The 15,790-nt window shown below is 47.5% G+C and overlaps 1 protein-coding gene across 1 annotated transcript in view; it reads left to right on the forward strand.

The window, feature by feature from the left end:
- NID1 (nidogen 1) overlaps positions 1 to 15,790 on the forward strand; it is an 81,830-nt gene that overhangs the window by 34,897 nt on the left and 31,143 nt on the right. Inside the window, exons 7-12 of the mRNA XM_063082732.1 lie at positions 593 to 793; positions 2,756 to 3,001; positions 3,597 to 3,740; positions 8,338 to 8,463; positions 13,926 to 14,075; positions 15,093 to 15,215. Of these exons, the coding sequence (XP_062938802.1) occupies positions 593 to 793; positions 2,756 to 3,001; positions 3,597 to 3,740; positions 8,338 to 8,463; positions 13,926 to 14,075; positions 15,093 to 15,215 (990 nt within the window). The remainder of the gene's footprint in view (positions 1 to 592; positions 794 to 2,755; positions 3,002 to 3,596; positions 3,741 to 8,337; positions 8,464 to 13,925; positions 14,076 to 15,092; positions 15,216 to 15,790) is intronic.

A 15,790-nucleotide genomic window follows, 5' to 3' on the forward strand; every position in this document is an offset into this window, starting at 1 on the left:
ATCCTGACCAGGACGAGACAATATTTCAATCATCATCATCACAGATGGCATCGTGGTGGCATGGTGGAACACTTGGCAATTTGCACAACACATTTTTCTGTTTGTTTTTTCGTTTTTGGCCAATTCGGGGATTCCAACCTATGACCTTGGTGTACCAAGGCTGCACTCTAACTAACTGAGCTACCTGGCCAGCCCTGACATACTTTATTTCATCTGGATTCCACAAGATAGATTGTATCCCTTTCATATCATCAGGAAATGGAGGCTCAGAGGGGTTAAGTAATTTATTCAAGATCACACAGCAGGAGGCCCATCTGGTTCCTTGCTTTTCTAGCACAACGCCTGAGCCAACCCATCTCAGGTGCTGGTTTGCAGCTGGAAAGTAGTTTCTCTCCTCCGTGTGTGGCTTGGTCGGGCTGCACGGATATCCAAGCTCTGTCCCCAGCTTCACTAGCCCCGTGTCCTACCAACCAAACTGAATCACCTGCAGGGGAGGTTTGCACCTGCACTTGCCCTGGCTTCCCAGCCCCATGCTGTGTGCAGAGGGCGTGCTTGCCAGACAGCCAGGTGACAGGCCCATCTTGCTTTGCAGGGGGTGAGTTCACCCGCCAGGCCGAGGTGACCTTCGTGGGTCACCCAGGCAAGCTGGTCATCAAGCAGCAGTTCAGCGGCATTGACGAGCACGGGCACCTGACCATCGACACAGAGCTGGAGGGCCGCGTGCCACAGATCCCCTTTGGCTCCTCAGTGCACATCGAGCCCTACACCGAGCTGTACCACTACTCCCACACAGGTGAGGGACACACATACCTGATGACAGTCACCTCCCCCAATCATAGGCATAGGGCACACTCGACATCGAGAATTTAGCACAAAAAAATAAGCATAACTTAGAATCGTAACATCTGGACATCACCATTATTTAAATTGAAGTGTATTTCCTTTAAGCCTTTCCCCAGCATCTATCTATCTATCTGGAGATACATCAAATATCCCAACATGTTATATAATTCCAAGATAAAAATAATAGAAATTTATTTTAATATGCATTTCTATGTAGCTTTTTAAACTACACTTATTCTCTATTTGGTACCTGGTTTGAAATCATTTCAAACTTACAGAAGAGTTGAAAATAACACAAAAAATTTCCACATACCATTTACCCAGCTGCACTAATTGTTAACATTTTGCCACATTTACTTTATTATTGTCTCTCTCTTTCTCTATTTTGAGAGTAAGTTGTACACATCATGACTGGTCATCCCCTAAACACTTGATGTGTTTTTCCTAAAAACAAGGATATTCTCTTACATGGCCACAGAACGGTTACCAAAATCAGGAAATTTAACACTGATGCAATACTATTATATAATCCCCCATTGGGTGGATAGTTCTTGTTTAAATGAAATTGCAATCATACCACATTGTGATAACTTCTTTTCAGTTAACACCAAATCACGAATATTTAATAGTTTCATTAAGCAGCCTTCAGAAACATTTTTTAACGAATCTGTATGATTTTATCGGATGGCTATTGATTTCCACTATTTTCCTCTATTTTCTAAAATGGACCTTATTTCCAGTTTTCCCTTCTTCTAATGAGATGAAATGGCCATTTTTATCATAAATCTGGGCCACATTTCTGATTCTTTTCTAAGACTTGATTCCTAGAAATAGAAGAGCTGAGTCAAACAATGAGGACTTTTTAAAGGCTCTTGTTAAGTTGCTGTCCAGAAAGGTTGTACCAATTACCAGGGCTTTGTGGCTTGGTTGCATTTTTCTGGGGGGAGGACAGACAGTGCACAGGAGGGTAACCAGCCACAGGACCCAGCCTGCAGCCAGATGGCCTTTCCAGCAGGCCAGCACGCAGGAACTGGACAGGAGGCAGCCCACACTGATACTTTATTCATCCTCTGGCTTTTGCTTCTTTTATGGAGCAAAGTGCAGCAGAGCTCAAAATATAAAGAGTCTTTTATACTTTTTCTTTTTTTTAATAAGAAGTTGAGGCTTCTGTTGCATGGGTGAATAGCAGGCTGTCTTCTGTGTGGGAAAGGCTGTTTCTCTCCTCTGTTGAGGTGTGCTTACAGTGCTATAGTAATTTTTCCAAAATTGGCTACTGACACCCATTGAATGTCTGTTTTTAATAACATAGAACTGCTTCATCTAGGGTGATAGGAAGCAACCACTGTTTGCTGGATCCTAAGAAAAAACCTATAAATAAGAGGCAGTCCTCACACTGCTAGTCATGTAGGAAATCATCGATAAATGGTAGTTTATCTTAGGGATAGTATTAGTCTGCTTGATTCCAGAAATGTCACAAACACTACCTCACCTGACCCTCAAGCCCACCCATTTTGTAAAAGAAACCGAGGCTAAAGGTATGTAACTGGCCCGTACTCATACAGCTTGCACGTGGTACAAGGTGTGAATTCAAGTGGATTCCTACCAAGTGTGTGCTCTCTCCACGACCTTGATTGCTACTTCTGGGAGTCTTAGGAACTTATAGAGAAGCACTTGATGAGAAAGGCAACAAATATTAATAATGCAAATAATACAGTGATAGTATGGGAAATCTGGGTAGCAGAATGAGTCCCAACACAAATTGTCTATGTAAGCACTTCAACTGCCATCTGATAGCACTACGGGCACGGACTGCCACTGCTGGTCTTAAAGCCTTTGAGGAAGTCAGCTTCCTGCATCTGTAACGATCTCTCCTTCAACCTGCCTTGTCCCCTCCTGCCCTCCCGCACCCCAGTGATCACTTCCTCCTCCACCCGGGAGTACACGGTGACAGAGCCCGAGCGAGACGGGGCTGCTCCTTCGCACACCTACACCTACCAGTGGCGCCAGACCATCACCTTCCAAGACTGCGTCCACGACGATTCGAGGCCAGCCCTGCCGAGCACCCAGCAGCTGTCAGTGGACAGCGTGTTTGTCCTGTACAATGAGGAAGAGAGGATCTTGCGCTATGCGCTCAGCAACTCCATCGGGCCCGTGCGGGGTAAGGGGACCGAGCACATGCCGGGCCTGTCTGGGCACGTGCATTTTTTGTTTGTTTTTTTTGTTTTGTTCCAAACCTGGGATCAAACTGTGTGCATGCATTTTGAATGCATGTATTTTTTTCAGCTCTTTGTGGTTCTCTCTGCATGTCTAAGTCACTTGTTTAGCTGATCGGTCTGTGCTTTCTTTAAGCCTGTAAAGCAGAAACAAGGTAAGTGGTGTTCTCCCTTCTTTGACAACTGTGGCTCTAATCAAGGGTCAGCACATTTATCCTTCAAAGACCAGATAGTAGATATTGCAGGCATCGCCAGCCATATGGCTTCTGTCACGACATCTCAGTTCTGCCATAGCACAGAAGTAGCCATAAACTATATGTAAGTGTGTGGCTGGTTGCCAATAATACTTTATTGACAAAAACAAGGAAGGGGCCAGAGGGGTGTAGTTTGCCAATCTTGCACCAGGATGACACAGAGTCCGCTGGTTTCCCTTTCCTCCCCATGCTTCTGCGATCACCTTGTGGCTTCCTTTCTATGGAAGGAGGAAACCGGCCAGAGTTCCCAAAGACTCACTTGGTTCCTCTGTCTCTGCCTTTCTAGACGGCTCCCCTGATGCCCTTCAGAATCCTTGCTACATCGGTACACATGGATGTGACACCAACGCCGCCTGTCGCCCCGGGCCTGGGACCCAGTTCACCTGCGAGTGCTCCATCGGCTTCCGAGGAGATGGGAGAATCTGCTATGGTACAGCCTTTGATTCTGACTTGTGGGGCAGGTGGGGGGCTGGAAGTCAGGCTAGAAAGAAGCTTCCAGATTCATAAACCAGAGAGCTGGGTGTGGAGAGGAAGCACAGGTGACATAAAAAACTGACGGCCATGGCACACCTGGATTGTTTATGCCATGCACTCGCTGTTCCCTCCATAAGGGCAGGGCTCCTGCCCCTTTCTTTCATCTGATGTAAGCAGCAGGGTAGACAGAACTCCTAATGCCCCACTCCACTCCATGCTCAGAGTGCACAGGTGCAGAGGGACTCGAAGGTCAGAGGTGTCTATGGTAGCACCAGTGATGTAACCACAGCTGGGGTTCACCCAGGTACTGTTGACGTTAAGTGCTTCCCCAAACACCATCTCAATTAATTCCCCATCAACTCTAATGAGGTAGATTCCTTCCTTCCTGTCTTTTAAAAAATTATGTTTCATTGTGGTAAAATACACATAATGTACAATGTACCATCTTGACCATTTTTGAGGGTTCCAGTTGTGTAACATGCACACTGTTGTACAATCGTCACCTCCATATCTCTCTTTTTATTTTGCAAAACTGAAACCCACTACCCGTTCAACACTAACTCTCCATCCCCTCTCCCCACCAGCCCCTGGCACCCACTGTTCTACTTTCTGTCTCTATGGATTTGATTACTGTAGGGATCCCCTATGAGTGGAGTCATACAGTATTTGTCCTTTTGTGACTGGCTTATTGCATAGAGCATAATGTCCTCAAGGGTCACCCGTGGTGTAGCATATATCAGCATTTCCCCTCTTTTGAAGGCTGAATCATATTCTGTTGTGTGTATAGGCCACATTTCGTTTATCCATTCATCCGTCTATGGGCCCTTGGGCTGCTTCCACCTCTTGGCTGTTGTGAATAATGCTGCTCTGAGCATGGGTGTCCAGCTATCTGTTGAAGTCCCTGCTTTTGATTATTTCCGATTATTTTTCAGTTATTTTGGTTATACCCCAAAGCAGGATTGCCAGATCATATGCTAATTCTATGTTTAATTTTGGGGGACTCGCCATTTTCCATAGCAGCTTCCAACCCATACCCACCAACAGCATCCGAAGGTTCCAATTTCTCCACACTTGTTAGTTTCTGTTTTTTCATAGTGGTTATCCTGATGGGTGTGAGGTTTATTCCTCTTATTACAGATGAGAAAACTGAGACTCCATACAGTGAGCCAGTGATGGACCGTGTTTGAACTCATGTCTCTGACTCAAACATCTGTAAACTCTATCTTCTTGTTGTACTTATTTTATTACTTGCAATTTAATTTCAGATACTTTCATGTAGTCGGGTTGATATTTATACGTTTGTTACTAAATTTTAATTCACTGCCAAGGACAAGAATTCAATTGCTTTAACCAGTGCTACCTAAATCTGCAGCAGAGGGCTGGCCAGTGAGCGTAAGCAAGGATAGAGTAAGTTTCCTGGCAGAATGGGTAGTGTGGTCACCTACAGTTGGCCAGAAAGATGAGCAGCTCCCTCTACCCTTGCTTGACTCAGGTATAAGAACCAAGCAAGCTCAGCAGCCTCAGAATTTCAGAATAATGCCTTAGGTTTGGAATCCAACATCCCCAACCAAAGGCAGATTTGGCGTGCTGATTTAATGCGAAGGTTGGCAGATTCTGCTGTGTGTGGAGATACCCCAGCCTGCTAATTCCACTCTTGGTGCCTGAGCTTGTCATAATGGGTGCACTTCACTTTAGAAGGCACAACCATCCAGCCAGACTTTACATAATCTGTTGCTATCATAGAAAATCTTTAGATGTCCTTGCCCAGGAAGACAGGTGGCCGGGTGCAGACTTGCTTTTGTCCTGTGGTTAGACATTGTTCTGGCACATTGGCTCCGTGGAATGTGGGCATGTTCCCAGCCAGGCTATTTATTGTTCTGGGTCATTAGAACATGCCTCAAAGTGTTAATGCATCGAGACACGAGGCTTTAGCAGGAAATTGCATTAAGCAGATCGCTTCATGTGAGATTTTGAGCTGGAAAGTGCCTGAGAGGTGAATGCGGATGGGACTTCATAATTCGGTGTGTGTAGCATGGGCCTAATGACATGCGGCATCCCGTGAGAGACTGGTTTTGGTTAGACATCACACAATGAACCTCCAATGTAATTTGGAGGTTTCCAGTTGAATCACAGAGCTCTGTGATTCAAGCCTTGGTGCATCACAGAATAGCTCCCATGTATTTCTCAATCTGGAGCCTGGAATCTCTCACTGAGTCATTTTTGAGTACGTAGAAGACATTCAACAAATCGAGAATGATCCTCTTCTCTCCTCCTCAAAGAGCCTTTGTAAAAGGGGCAAATGGGAGAAACAGAGTCATTGAAAATACGTGAGAAGTAGCCACTCTGAAAAAAATAAAATCAAAACAGTAATGACAAAAAACATCCAGGATTTTCTTATTAGGTTAGGGGGTAATTATGTGAAGAGATCACTTTTCAGAGAAGAGGTTGACCAGATGTCAACTAGTAAGAATAGTCATCTTTGGGCACACATTGTGGCTGGTTATGAGAGTCAGTGATCACCAGTTTAGTATTTCCACTAAAGAGAGGATTAAGGTCCTGGCCTCAATTTACAGAAGACAGGATTTAAATTACACATTAGGAAGAATATCCAAACTGCAGGGACCATGAAACATTAGCGGGGAAATTGCTGGGGTCTTGTCTCTGCAGAAAGGGTGTCGTCCAGGCTGGCTTGCACGTGTAGCCCTGCCTGGAGGTGGAGGTTGTACCAGGGGACTGTCCCCCCGCTGCCTCATCCCACCAGCCCCAAGACCCTATCTGCCAGTGGTTCTCTCGATAGGGCCTGAGAGAAGAGCCTGATCCCCTAAGAAGCTTTTCAAAACATACAGCCTCCCTTTCCGTAAATGTTCCCAGGGAGGCGTGGAGCTTGGAAAGTTTCCCCTTGGTGACTCTGCTCTGTCTTCTTGATTGAAAACTGCTGCTCTTTGCTCAGCTTTGGCAGCTGTATGTGAGCTGTGCAGTCAGTATGATGCGTCCAGATCTCTGCTGGGACTGTCCTCTGAGAGTGTGGGTGCAGAAATGACCTTTTTCTCTCCCACATTGTGGGAGCTGCCGCTGGTAGATGGAGCTGTGACATCCACACCACCACCACTGCCCCCAGTCCCCAGCTCCAGCTTGTGGAAGAGGCTGCTTTGGGAGGGGCTTTGTTCTGTAACCTTCCAGCAGTGCCCTGCACAGTCCTCTTGTCTGAGGTCTTGCATCTTAAACCCTTCACAGAAACACACATTTCAGTATATCTTCAGAAAGTTAAATACCATTTGGTTTGGGTTTTTTGCCTGGGTGCAGGAAAGACAGTGCGGCGGCAGTGCAAGAATGCCTGTCTCGTATGACGTTGTCCAATAATCCAGCAGGGCATTTGTCCCACCCATGACAGGGCTAGCCTGACTGGCCATTGGAAGTAGACACAGGAGGTTTTGTCTTCCAAGAGTGAAAGATTCACATTAAAGCATTGGAAGGGGCTTTGGAGGGGGAGGGAGTTGTGTGGTTTCAGACATTACAAAATCCTCTATTACACACATCTCAGTTTTTAGAACTGCCAGAAGTAACTGTGTACTCTCTGAGTATGAGGTTGGCATTGGAAGAACTTTGTGTAACTGTGTTCATTTCAACCCACCAGAGGACAGGTAACTAGTGTAATGACAGGTTAGCTCAGTTTCTTACCTGGGCCAACCAGCCTAGCTCTGGTGGCAGCCACAGACCGGCCCCCAAATCCTAGTGGCCATCTGAGGACCATGTTCCCAGAATCAGCCAGACCCATCACCGAGGCTGAGGGTGCATGCTCAATTACTAATAATTATAATAATCGCTGCATGTCTTGGGCGTGCTAGGAGCTCCATTTTCTGCAGTCCTCACAAGATGAATAGCATTATGCTTATATACCAATGGGGAAACTGAGGCCAAGTAGTTAGGTAACTTGCTCAAGATCACACAAGCTAGTAACTAAAGGAGGCAGGATTTGAACCTAGCTATGTCCAACTCCAGAGCATGTGCTTTCTGCTTTATGTTACCCCATGTGGTGACCATAGTATTGTCACAGGAAGGGACATCACCCTGCTAGTTCCTTTATGGTCTTAGGAGTTCATGGTTTTCCTTTCAGTCCGTTAAACTCTGAATAATATTTAAAAATTCACAATTAGGCTTTAAATTGTTCAACTTTTCTTTGCAACTGTAATTGGAGAAAGGCATCATTTTTGAACAGTAGCTTATTTAAACATGCTCTGAAGTGTCAGATCCTTATTCACAGTCCACATATTTGGCTCTGTGGCCTTGGAACATGTACTGCCAATTTTGTTTGAGTGACTTGTGCACCAGGGCAGGTGCAGGAATCCCATGGTTACTCAGGAAAGGGGCCTGGGATCGGTCTCGAAAGTTATGCACAGAAAAAAAAAAAATCGTTTTGAACACTACTTTTGGAGTATGGAAAACTTAGTTTTAAAGTTCATTCATTCTCCCGTGAAAACGCTTTCTATTTTGTTATATTCAGTGATGTCTGAAGAGGTTAAAAAAACGCTGCCTTTTTAAAAAATCCACTGCAGATATTGATGAATGTGCAGAACAGCCCTCGGTGTGTGGCAGCAATGCCATTTGCAACAACCACCCAGCGACCTTCCGCTGTGAATGCATGGAGGGTTTCCGGTTCTCAGACGAGGGCACGTGTGTGGGTAAGTTCCCCAGGTAACTTTTCAAAACACTTCTTCGTATGGTGCATGTTAGCTCCCATCCTGGCCAAGATGGAAGGTGCTGGGCTCTGGTGTCAGGAGAGGCAGTTCACAAGAGAATCAGACATAGCCCCCCACCTAACACCTGCAGAGTGACAGGTACGAGGAGAAAGCAGTGTCACTGTCCCCACCGGGGAGACCGTCACCTCACCTGTGCCAGCCTCTGCATCACATTCACCCCTCGTAAACTTCTTTTAATCATTTTCATGTGCCATTAGTAGCTATTAAAGCTATTAGCCTCGTTTCTCCTTGTAGTTAGTAGCCTTGGGATTCGTGATGAGGGGCCACCTGTTAGGCACTTTGGTGTCATCGCCTGTCTTTGATCGAATTCTTCCTGAGTTGCGCCTAAAATCTCATTTGGGAGCTGGGAAGAGGAACGGGTAAAGGGGTCATGAAAATCGACTACAGCGTATATTGAGAAGTTAAGATTAAAAAATACTAATAAATTAAATAAATAAATAAACAAATAAAATCCCATTTGGGGCCACGCTGTTCCTAGATTTTAATTTTACAAACCACAAGTCGCAGCATAACTGAGCCTTATTGAAGTAAGTTGATGCTATTAATTAGGCTAATTACGCTCTTGGTCGATGGTGATTTTGGTGACGATTGATGATAAGCCAGCCACAAAGAGCCAGATTGTGGAAAATCTTCCTCTTTTTCTTATGGCAGTGCTTTGACTGTGGGTTCCAAGAATTTTAAGTTGAAGATTCCTGTACTACCAGGGCCAGCCTGTTTCCAGGTCTGCAGGGCAACAGGATGAATGGGCCATCTGGGCTCACCATATGTCCCCAGTTGAAGACAGGTGCCTCTCACCCCACATCAGCAAACCATCTCCTGGCCCCTTCCTTCCTCGCTGTTTACTAAACCCTAGAATGCTTCCTCCTTGCTCCGACTCAAAGCTTGGAAGAGGCTGCTGAGGTCCCAGGGTGACGTGGTGTCTTGAGAGCAGGAGGGAACAGTCAGTTCTCATATTTTGAGTATGACCCAAACATCTGTGAGCTCAGCGAGGCCAGTCCCCTCTGCACAGAGTTGGGATCTCAGCTCTGCTAAAGTTACTTAGCCTTTTTTTTCCTCTCAATAGAAAACATGAATTTCTGTATATTCAGCCTTTCCTTCTTTCAGGTGAAAAAGACTCTAAAGTTTACTTCTAATGGCAGCACCCTTTTCATTGCATTTTGGCTCAAGCTTGGGTGGTGTGCACAGTAAGAGACCCATCCTGGGACACACACATGCGAGGCATGGCAGCCTGGGCTTCTGGATTGGACCATTCCTGATGTCCACACGTACTGGAAGGTCAAGGCAGAGAGTAAGACAGGTGCTGTGCAGATGCTCCCAGACATTTGATTTGGAGACAAATAACCTCTCTGGGCCTCAGTTCCTCACCTGTAAAATGAGGTGACTGGACTGGATCATTGGTCCCCCCTGTGTCCCATGTAGCCCTTGGAGGCACCTCAGGAGCTGCCAAGGACAAGGAGACCAGGGGGAAGCCACAGGCAGGCTTTTTCCTCTCCCCTGACCTCCAGCCTTCCGTTTTCCTGTACATCAAATTCTGAGTAAGATCTTGTTTGCATAGTGGATTCCATTGCTCAAAATCAAGTGTGAAAACCGCTGGGTGATCACGTTGCTCCCCTGAGGCCTGGCCTCATGGGGTTTTCTGATTCCCTCACTGTCTAGAAGCCCCAGGCAATTCCATCCCCCCAGGCTCCTCAGCCCTTTGAATGGGCTCTTTTGAGACTCACTGTGTAAATCCAAGTGTGCCTAAACTCATTCAGACGCACTGTCTGGCTTGTCCCTGGATAACTGAGTGGTCATCTCTTCTCTCTCAGGGTCCCTTGTTAAAACAGCGTTCTAGGTTGCAAGCCTGGGTTTGGAAGGTTTCCCTGCAGGTCAGAACAGGTTAAGGAGCAGGAAGAATCGTGCAGATTAAGAGGCCAGCTCTGTGCCCTGCCAAGTGGGGTGGCCACAGGGGACTCTCTCTCCATGAGGATTGGTATCCGTGCTGGGTGGGGGACTGCTTTGTGGACATCCATATTTGGCATCTTTTGTAAACCTGTGACTTTCTCTTTTCTACTGGGTGCAAACTTTTGCAGTTCGGTAAAATGCGCAAAATAGGTTTTCATGAAGGAAAACTGGGCTTCCGCTTGCCCATAAGTCACCTTGACGTGAAGACATAGACACCCCTCTGAGCGGACACAGCCTATGATAATGTCCTAGCATGCGCAGCGTGGTGAGCCTGAGGTCCCGCTTGAGGTCCCGCGTACCCCTGGCTTGGGTGTCCTTGTGCAGTGCGCAACACTGTGCACCAGCCCTTCTGTGGCAGCAAGAACAGGGCCAGGCTCGGGCAAAAGGCTGCAGTGTACAAGCCCCCGTAGCCTCACCCCGTGCTCCTGTTACCCTCCTTCCCCAGTCGTATTATTAGAAAAAACTATTTAAAGTACCCATTTGTGATCTTAGTTTTGGAACTTGGAGTAAGAAAGCTGTGTGTCCCTCCCTTCCTGGTCATCTATGGGACGACCTTCAAGGGGACACCAGCATCTCAAGGCCTCCATCCCTGGGCTCATCATCCTGGGCCGGGACTCAGTCCTGTTCCAGGGTTCTCTTAGAAAAGAAGGAACAAGGGCCAAACCCATGGCTCACTCAGGAGAGTGCGGCGCTGGGAGCACAGCGTGCTGGGAGCTCCGAGGCCGCAGGTTCGGATCCTATATAGGGATGGCCGGTGCGCTCGCTGGCTGAGCGCGGTGCGGGCGACACCAAGCCAAGGGTTCCGATCCCCTTACCGGTCACAAAAAAAAAAAAAAAGAAAAGAAAAGAAAAGAAGGAACAAGAAAAGTGAAACTCCGACTTAGAATCTTTCTGATTCTCATTTTGAGCCCAATTTCCTCTCTTTTCCAAAACTTTTCCCTCTATGCATCCACAGCTCCCCAGCAGTGAACCGGAGCAGCAGGGAAGTCGCCCTCCGGTGTGGCCTTCCTGCACCCCAGGTCGCCCTCGGGCTGTGCGGTGGCCACTTGTCCTTTGTGGCCACGATCGCTGACTCCTGCTTTCCAAATGGCAAGACGTTCTAGAAACTGCATTTGTGTGAGAACTAGGGGTCAAGAGTCCCACAGACCCCTTTGGACATACCCTCCTTTTAATGGATGTGAAAACATTACCTTAACAATGCTTTCTTTCTTTTAAAAATGAAACAGGGTAGGGCTACACTATTCAGGGTTGTCACTTTGACTTTTGGAGCTCCTGCAAGGATCAAATCGCTTTGGCGTGAGACATGCTCTTCCATAAAGGAAAACAGGACTTGAAGAAAACAAAACGATCCGCTGCTATTTTTCTGTAACTGAGTCAAGCATTGCAGACAGGCACAGGTGGAAACGGTGGCTGAGCTGGAAAGCACGTGGCTGCAGCAAGGCCAGGCCCTGGGGGTAGAGGTGAGGCAGGCGAGCCGTGAGCAAGCTCAGTTTATAAGACAGGAACCAGCCAGGTGTGTGACAGGAGGGCGACAGGACAGAGGGCTGAGGCTCACTGCCTGGCTGCTATGAATATATTTTCCCTACCTTTTGTGGGGTCTTTTGGTTCCAATTCCTTGAGCATCTTCCCTGTCCCATTTTGCTAGCTGGAGGGGTTGGAAGGAAGGAAGACCCTACAGAAAAGAACATTAGCCCTGGTGGGACGGGAGGGGTAGGGACAAGGAAGGACGGTCCAAGGGAACAGGAGCACGTGGTTGGACAGGTTGGGCCTATTCTGGGTTACTGTTTTCCAGCCACAATCCTGGACCATCGGGAGCAGCTTAAAATGTGGCAACATTTGGTCTGTAGGATTGGGCTTGGGGGTGCCTGTCCCATGGGAGTTAGATCACATTCTTGACCCTGGGAGTCTGAGCTGCTAAGTGCACAGGCCAGGCGTCCGTCTCCCATCCTCCAGTACGTTGCTAACCTCTCATTTGACACAGAGCTCCAAAGTCTCCTCTACTCCCTCTGTCCCCTGAAAGTGCCTAGAGGGCTCTCTCTCTGTCTCTCTGTCTGTCTGTCTCTCTCTCTCTCTTTGCACTTAATGCATTATCAACTGGAAGCAATCTTAGGAAGACTTATCAAGGACAAGCATGAGACCTTCTGCATCTGGGGTCATCCAAACACTGAGGTCCTCTTGTCAGGGGAGGGTGGCATGGGGAAGAAGCTTCTGTTTTTTAAGGGTTGGGACTCTGTCTTGGGTCTTAGCACTTTCAGAAAACCAGAAGCAAAATGGTGCCTCAGGAGTAACTTTCAGAGCAGCTGAACCCGCTGTTGGAAACCACTCTCTAGACTCAGCACCCCCACTCTGCTTTTTTTTTTTTTTTTTTGGCAGCTGGCTGGTTTGGGGATCCCAGCCCTTGACCTCAGTGTTACAAGGCTACACTCTAACCAACTGAGCCTACCGGCCAGCACACTTTCTTTTTTCTTGGCTGGGGAGGGGCAGCTGGCCAGTATGGGGATCCGAACTCAAGCCCTTGGTGTTATCAGCACCGTGCTCTGACCACTGAGCACACAGACCAGCCCTTAAGCATTGTTTTTTATTTCTTTATTTTTTGGCAGCTGGCCAGAAGGGGATCCAAACCCTTGACCTTGGTGTTGTGACACCGTGATCTACCAACTGAGCTAACCGGCCAGCCCCCAGACTCAGCCCTTGTGTCTTTCTTCAGGCAACAGCTCTAGAGGGGGTGTCCCCAGACTTACTCCATGAGTTCCATCATCAGGCCCTTTGGAAAATTATGGTCACATCTGCTGCCTTCCTGGGCTTAGCATGCTAGACGTGATCCCTGCTCTGCAGAGGGAGACTGTCAGGCTCTGAGACGTCACACGGTTCATCCAAGGCCATGTGGCTGACCCACGTGTGCCTGGTGTAAACCCAGGCTGCCTACCCCCAAGGCCCTCAGTCTGTCTCGCTGCCTTGGGAGAGTTTATTTCTCCTTCTTTGGTGGGCTTCAGCATCTGCAGTGAAGTTCCACCTGCCCAGAGTGGCCAGAGCTATCGGCTCCATGTGGAGTCTCAGATCCTTGGCTGCCAGTGCTCCACCAACAGGGCTGCCATCGAAATGGGGCACACGTAGATGTCCCACCTCCACGTCCAGCGGAAGGAGGAGCGGGGTCCTGAGGACCTGTGATCTCCATACCAGATCCTGGGATCTGGTATGGAGAGTGGCCAGCAGCAGAGCCCTGGGCTGCAGGACCTACCATGGTGTCAGTAAGCAAAGACCAGTCAGAGGCAGGATCCAGGTGGCAGAAGCCAGAGAAAAGCCAGGGGTCCCAGCTCAGCATGGAGCCTCCTTTTAGAACCCCACTGGACTAAGCCGTGCTGTGCAGGGAGCTTGGGAGGCACCGGGCCTGCTCAGGGGACTCTCTTCCAACCATTGTGCATGTCCCTTTCGTTCCACAGCTGTCATGGACCAGCGCCCCATCGACTACTGCACCACAGGCCTCCATGACTGTGACATACCCCAGCGGGCCCGGTGTGTCTACACAGGTGGCTCTTCCTACACCTGCTCCTGTTTGCCTGGCTTCTCTGGGGATGGCCGAGCCTGCCAAGGTGCCTGGTTGCTTTCATTTTTCCCTCTATGTAACTTGAAGAAGTTAACTGGGTGGTACTTGTCATGTGCTAATTACACACTCACCCCTGAACATACGAAAAATTCTTCCCTCAGCACCATTGGGTAAATGGGCTGCTTTGAATATCTCTCTAGTACCTCAAACTATGTGTTTTCTTTTGGGGGCTGTTCTCAATGCAAAAGACACTTGGCCTCCCATGACTCTTTTGTTCCATGTGACTTGCTCAGTAAGGGAACAGTTAGACACCTGCTCCCTGCTACGAACTAAGGATATTGTTTGACTTTCATGAAAAGACAAATCATCCTTTCATGCGTGGAGCATAAAGTCCATTTTTTATTTAGTAAGATATGTACAGCCATTCAACTGGCTGGCTCTAACTTTCTCCTCCAGAAAAGGAAAGTCCCCTAATTGCATGAATGACTGCAGAGTCAGAGAATAAATGACACCACAGGATTCTTTAAGATTGGAAGTCAGCCCCGTTGCTGGCTGCCAGGGTGCTCTTGAAGGTAATTTTAGGTAAGATAACTCAAATAGGGTATCCTGGGTCCCCTGGTTCACAAAGTTACCTAACATTGTACTATAGAGTGTTTCTGAAAAGTCCAAGCTTTCTAAGATAGACAATCATTTCTGAAATACTTTCTCTTTATTACCGAAAATGTGAATTTGCTCATCTCTGTCAAGCAGTTAATAATCTGTCTGCAAACACTCAGACATTTTTGAAGCTCTCATTTATGATGGGAGGGGTCATTTTATAAGGCAGATGAATTCTCTCTTTTTCCCTTTTGCCAGCTTGACTTTTTAAGAATACATTATCGCCCAAGTGAAACGTGTAAATGCACTAGATAGAAATTGGGGAGTTGGTATCTTGATAATTAATGTTTAGCGAGTTTTAAAAGCACTGTTCCCAGATCAGAAGAAGGTTTCCCTAGATTTGTTGTGTAAACAATGAATTCCAGAAGAAATCTCATTGTCATTGGGCCTGGTGGTTGTTTTGCAGACGTGGATGAATGCCAGGTGAGTCGCTGCCACCCTGATGCCTTCTGCTACAACACTCCAGGTTCCTTCACGTGCCAGTGCAAACCTGGCTATCAGGGAGACGGCTTCCGGTGTGTGCCTGGAGGTAAGAGGGTGGGGTGTTATGCAGGCTGACAAGATCCAAGATCTCCATTTGGCATGTAGGAGACCCAAGAAAGCTGATAGTGTAATTCCAGCCCAGGTTTGAAGGCCTCAGAACCAGGATAGTGTATGTTAGACAGTTCCAGTCTGAAGTCTGGCAGACTTGAGACCTAGAAAGAGCAGTCCAAAATCAAGGGGGAAAAATGATGTTCCAGTTCAGACACCATCAGGCAGAAAGAATCCTCTCTTTTGTTCTATTCAGGGCTTCAACTGATTGGACAAGCCCTGCCCACATTAAGGACGACAAGCGGCTTTACTCAGCCTATCAATTTAAGTGTTAATCAAAAACACTTTCACAGAAACATCCAGAACAATGTTTGGCCAAATACCTGGGCACCCTGTAGCCCAGTCAAGTAGACACATAAAACAAACCAGCACAGGTTCCTAAGAGTCACAGGGAATGGAATTGGGGTGGGAGAGGGGACAAGGTGAAGGGCCTGTGCTGGGAGAAGATGTAGACCAAGGACTCCATGAACAGTCTGTATTACCTGCTATACTTGACCTGGACTGTGCAGCTTC

The sequence above is a fragment of the Cynocephalus volans genome, chromosome 18 (genome assembly GCF_027409185.1).
Source record: "Cynocephalus volans isolate mCynVol1 chromosome 18, mCynVol1.pri, whole genome shotgun sequence".
NCBI classification, from domain to species: Eukaryota; Metazoa; Chordata; class Mammalia; order Dermoptera; family Cynocephalidae; genus Cynocephalus; species Cynocephalus volans.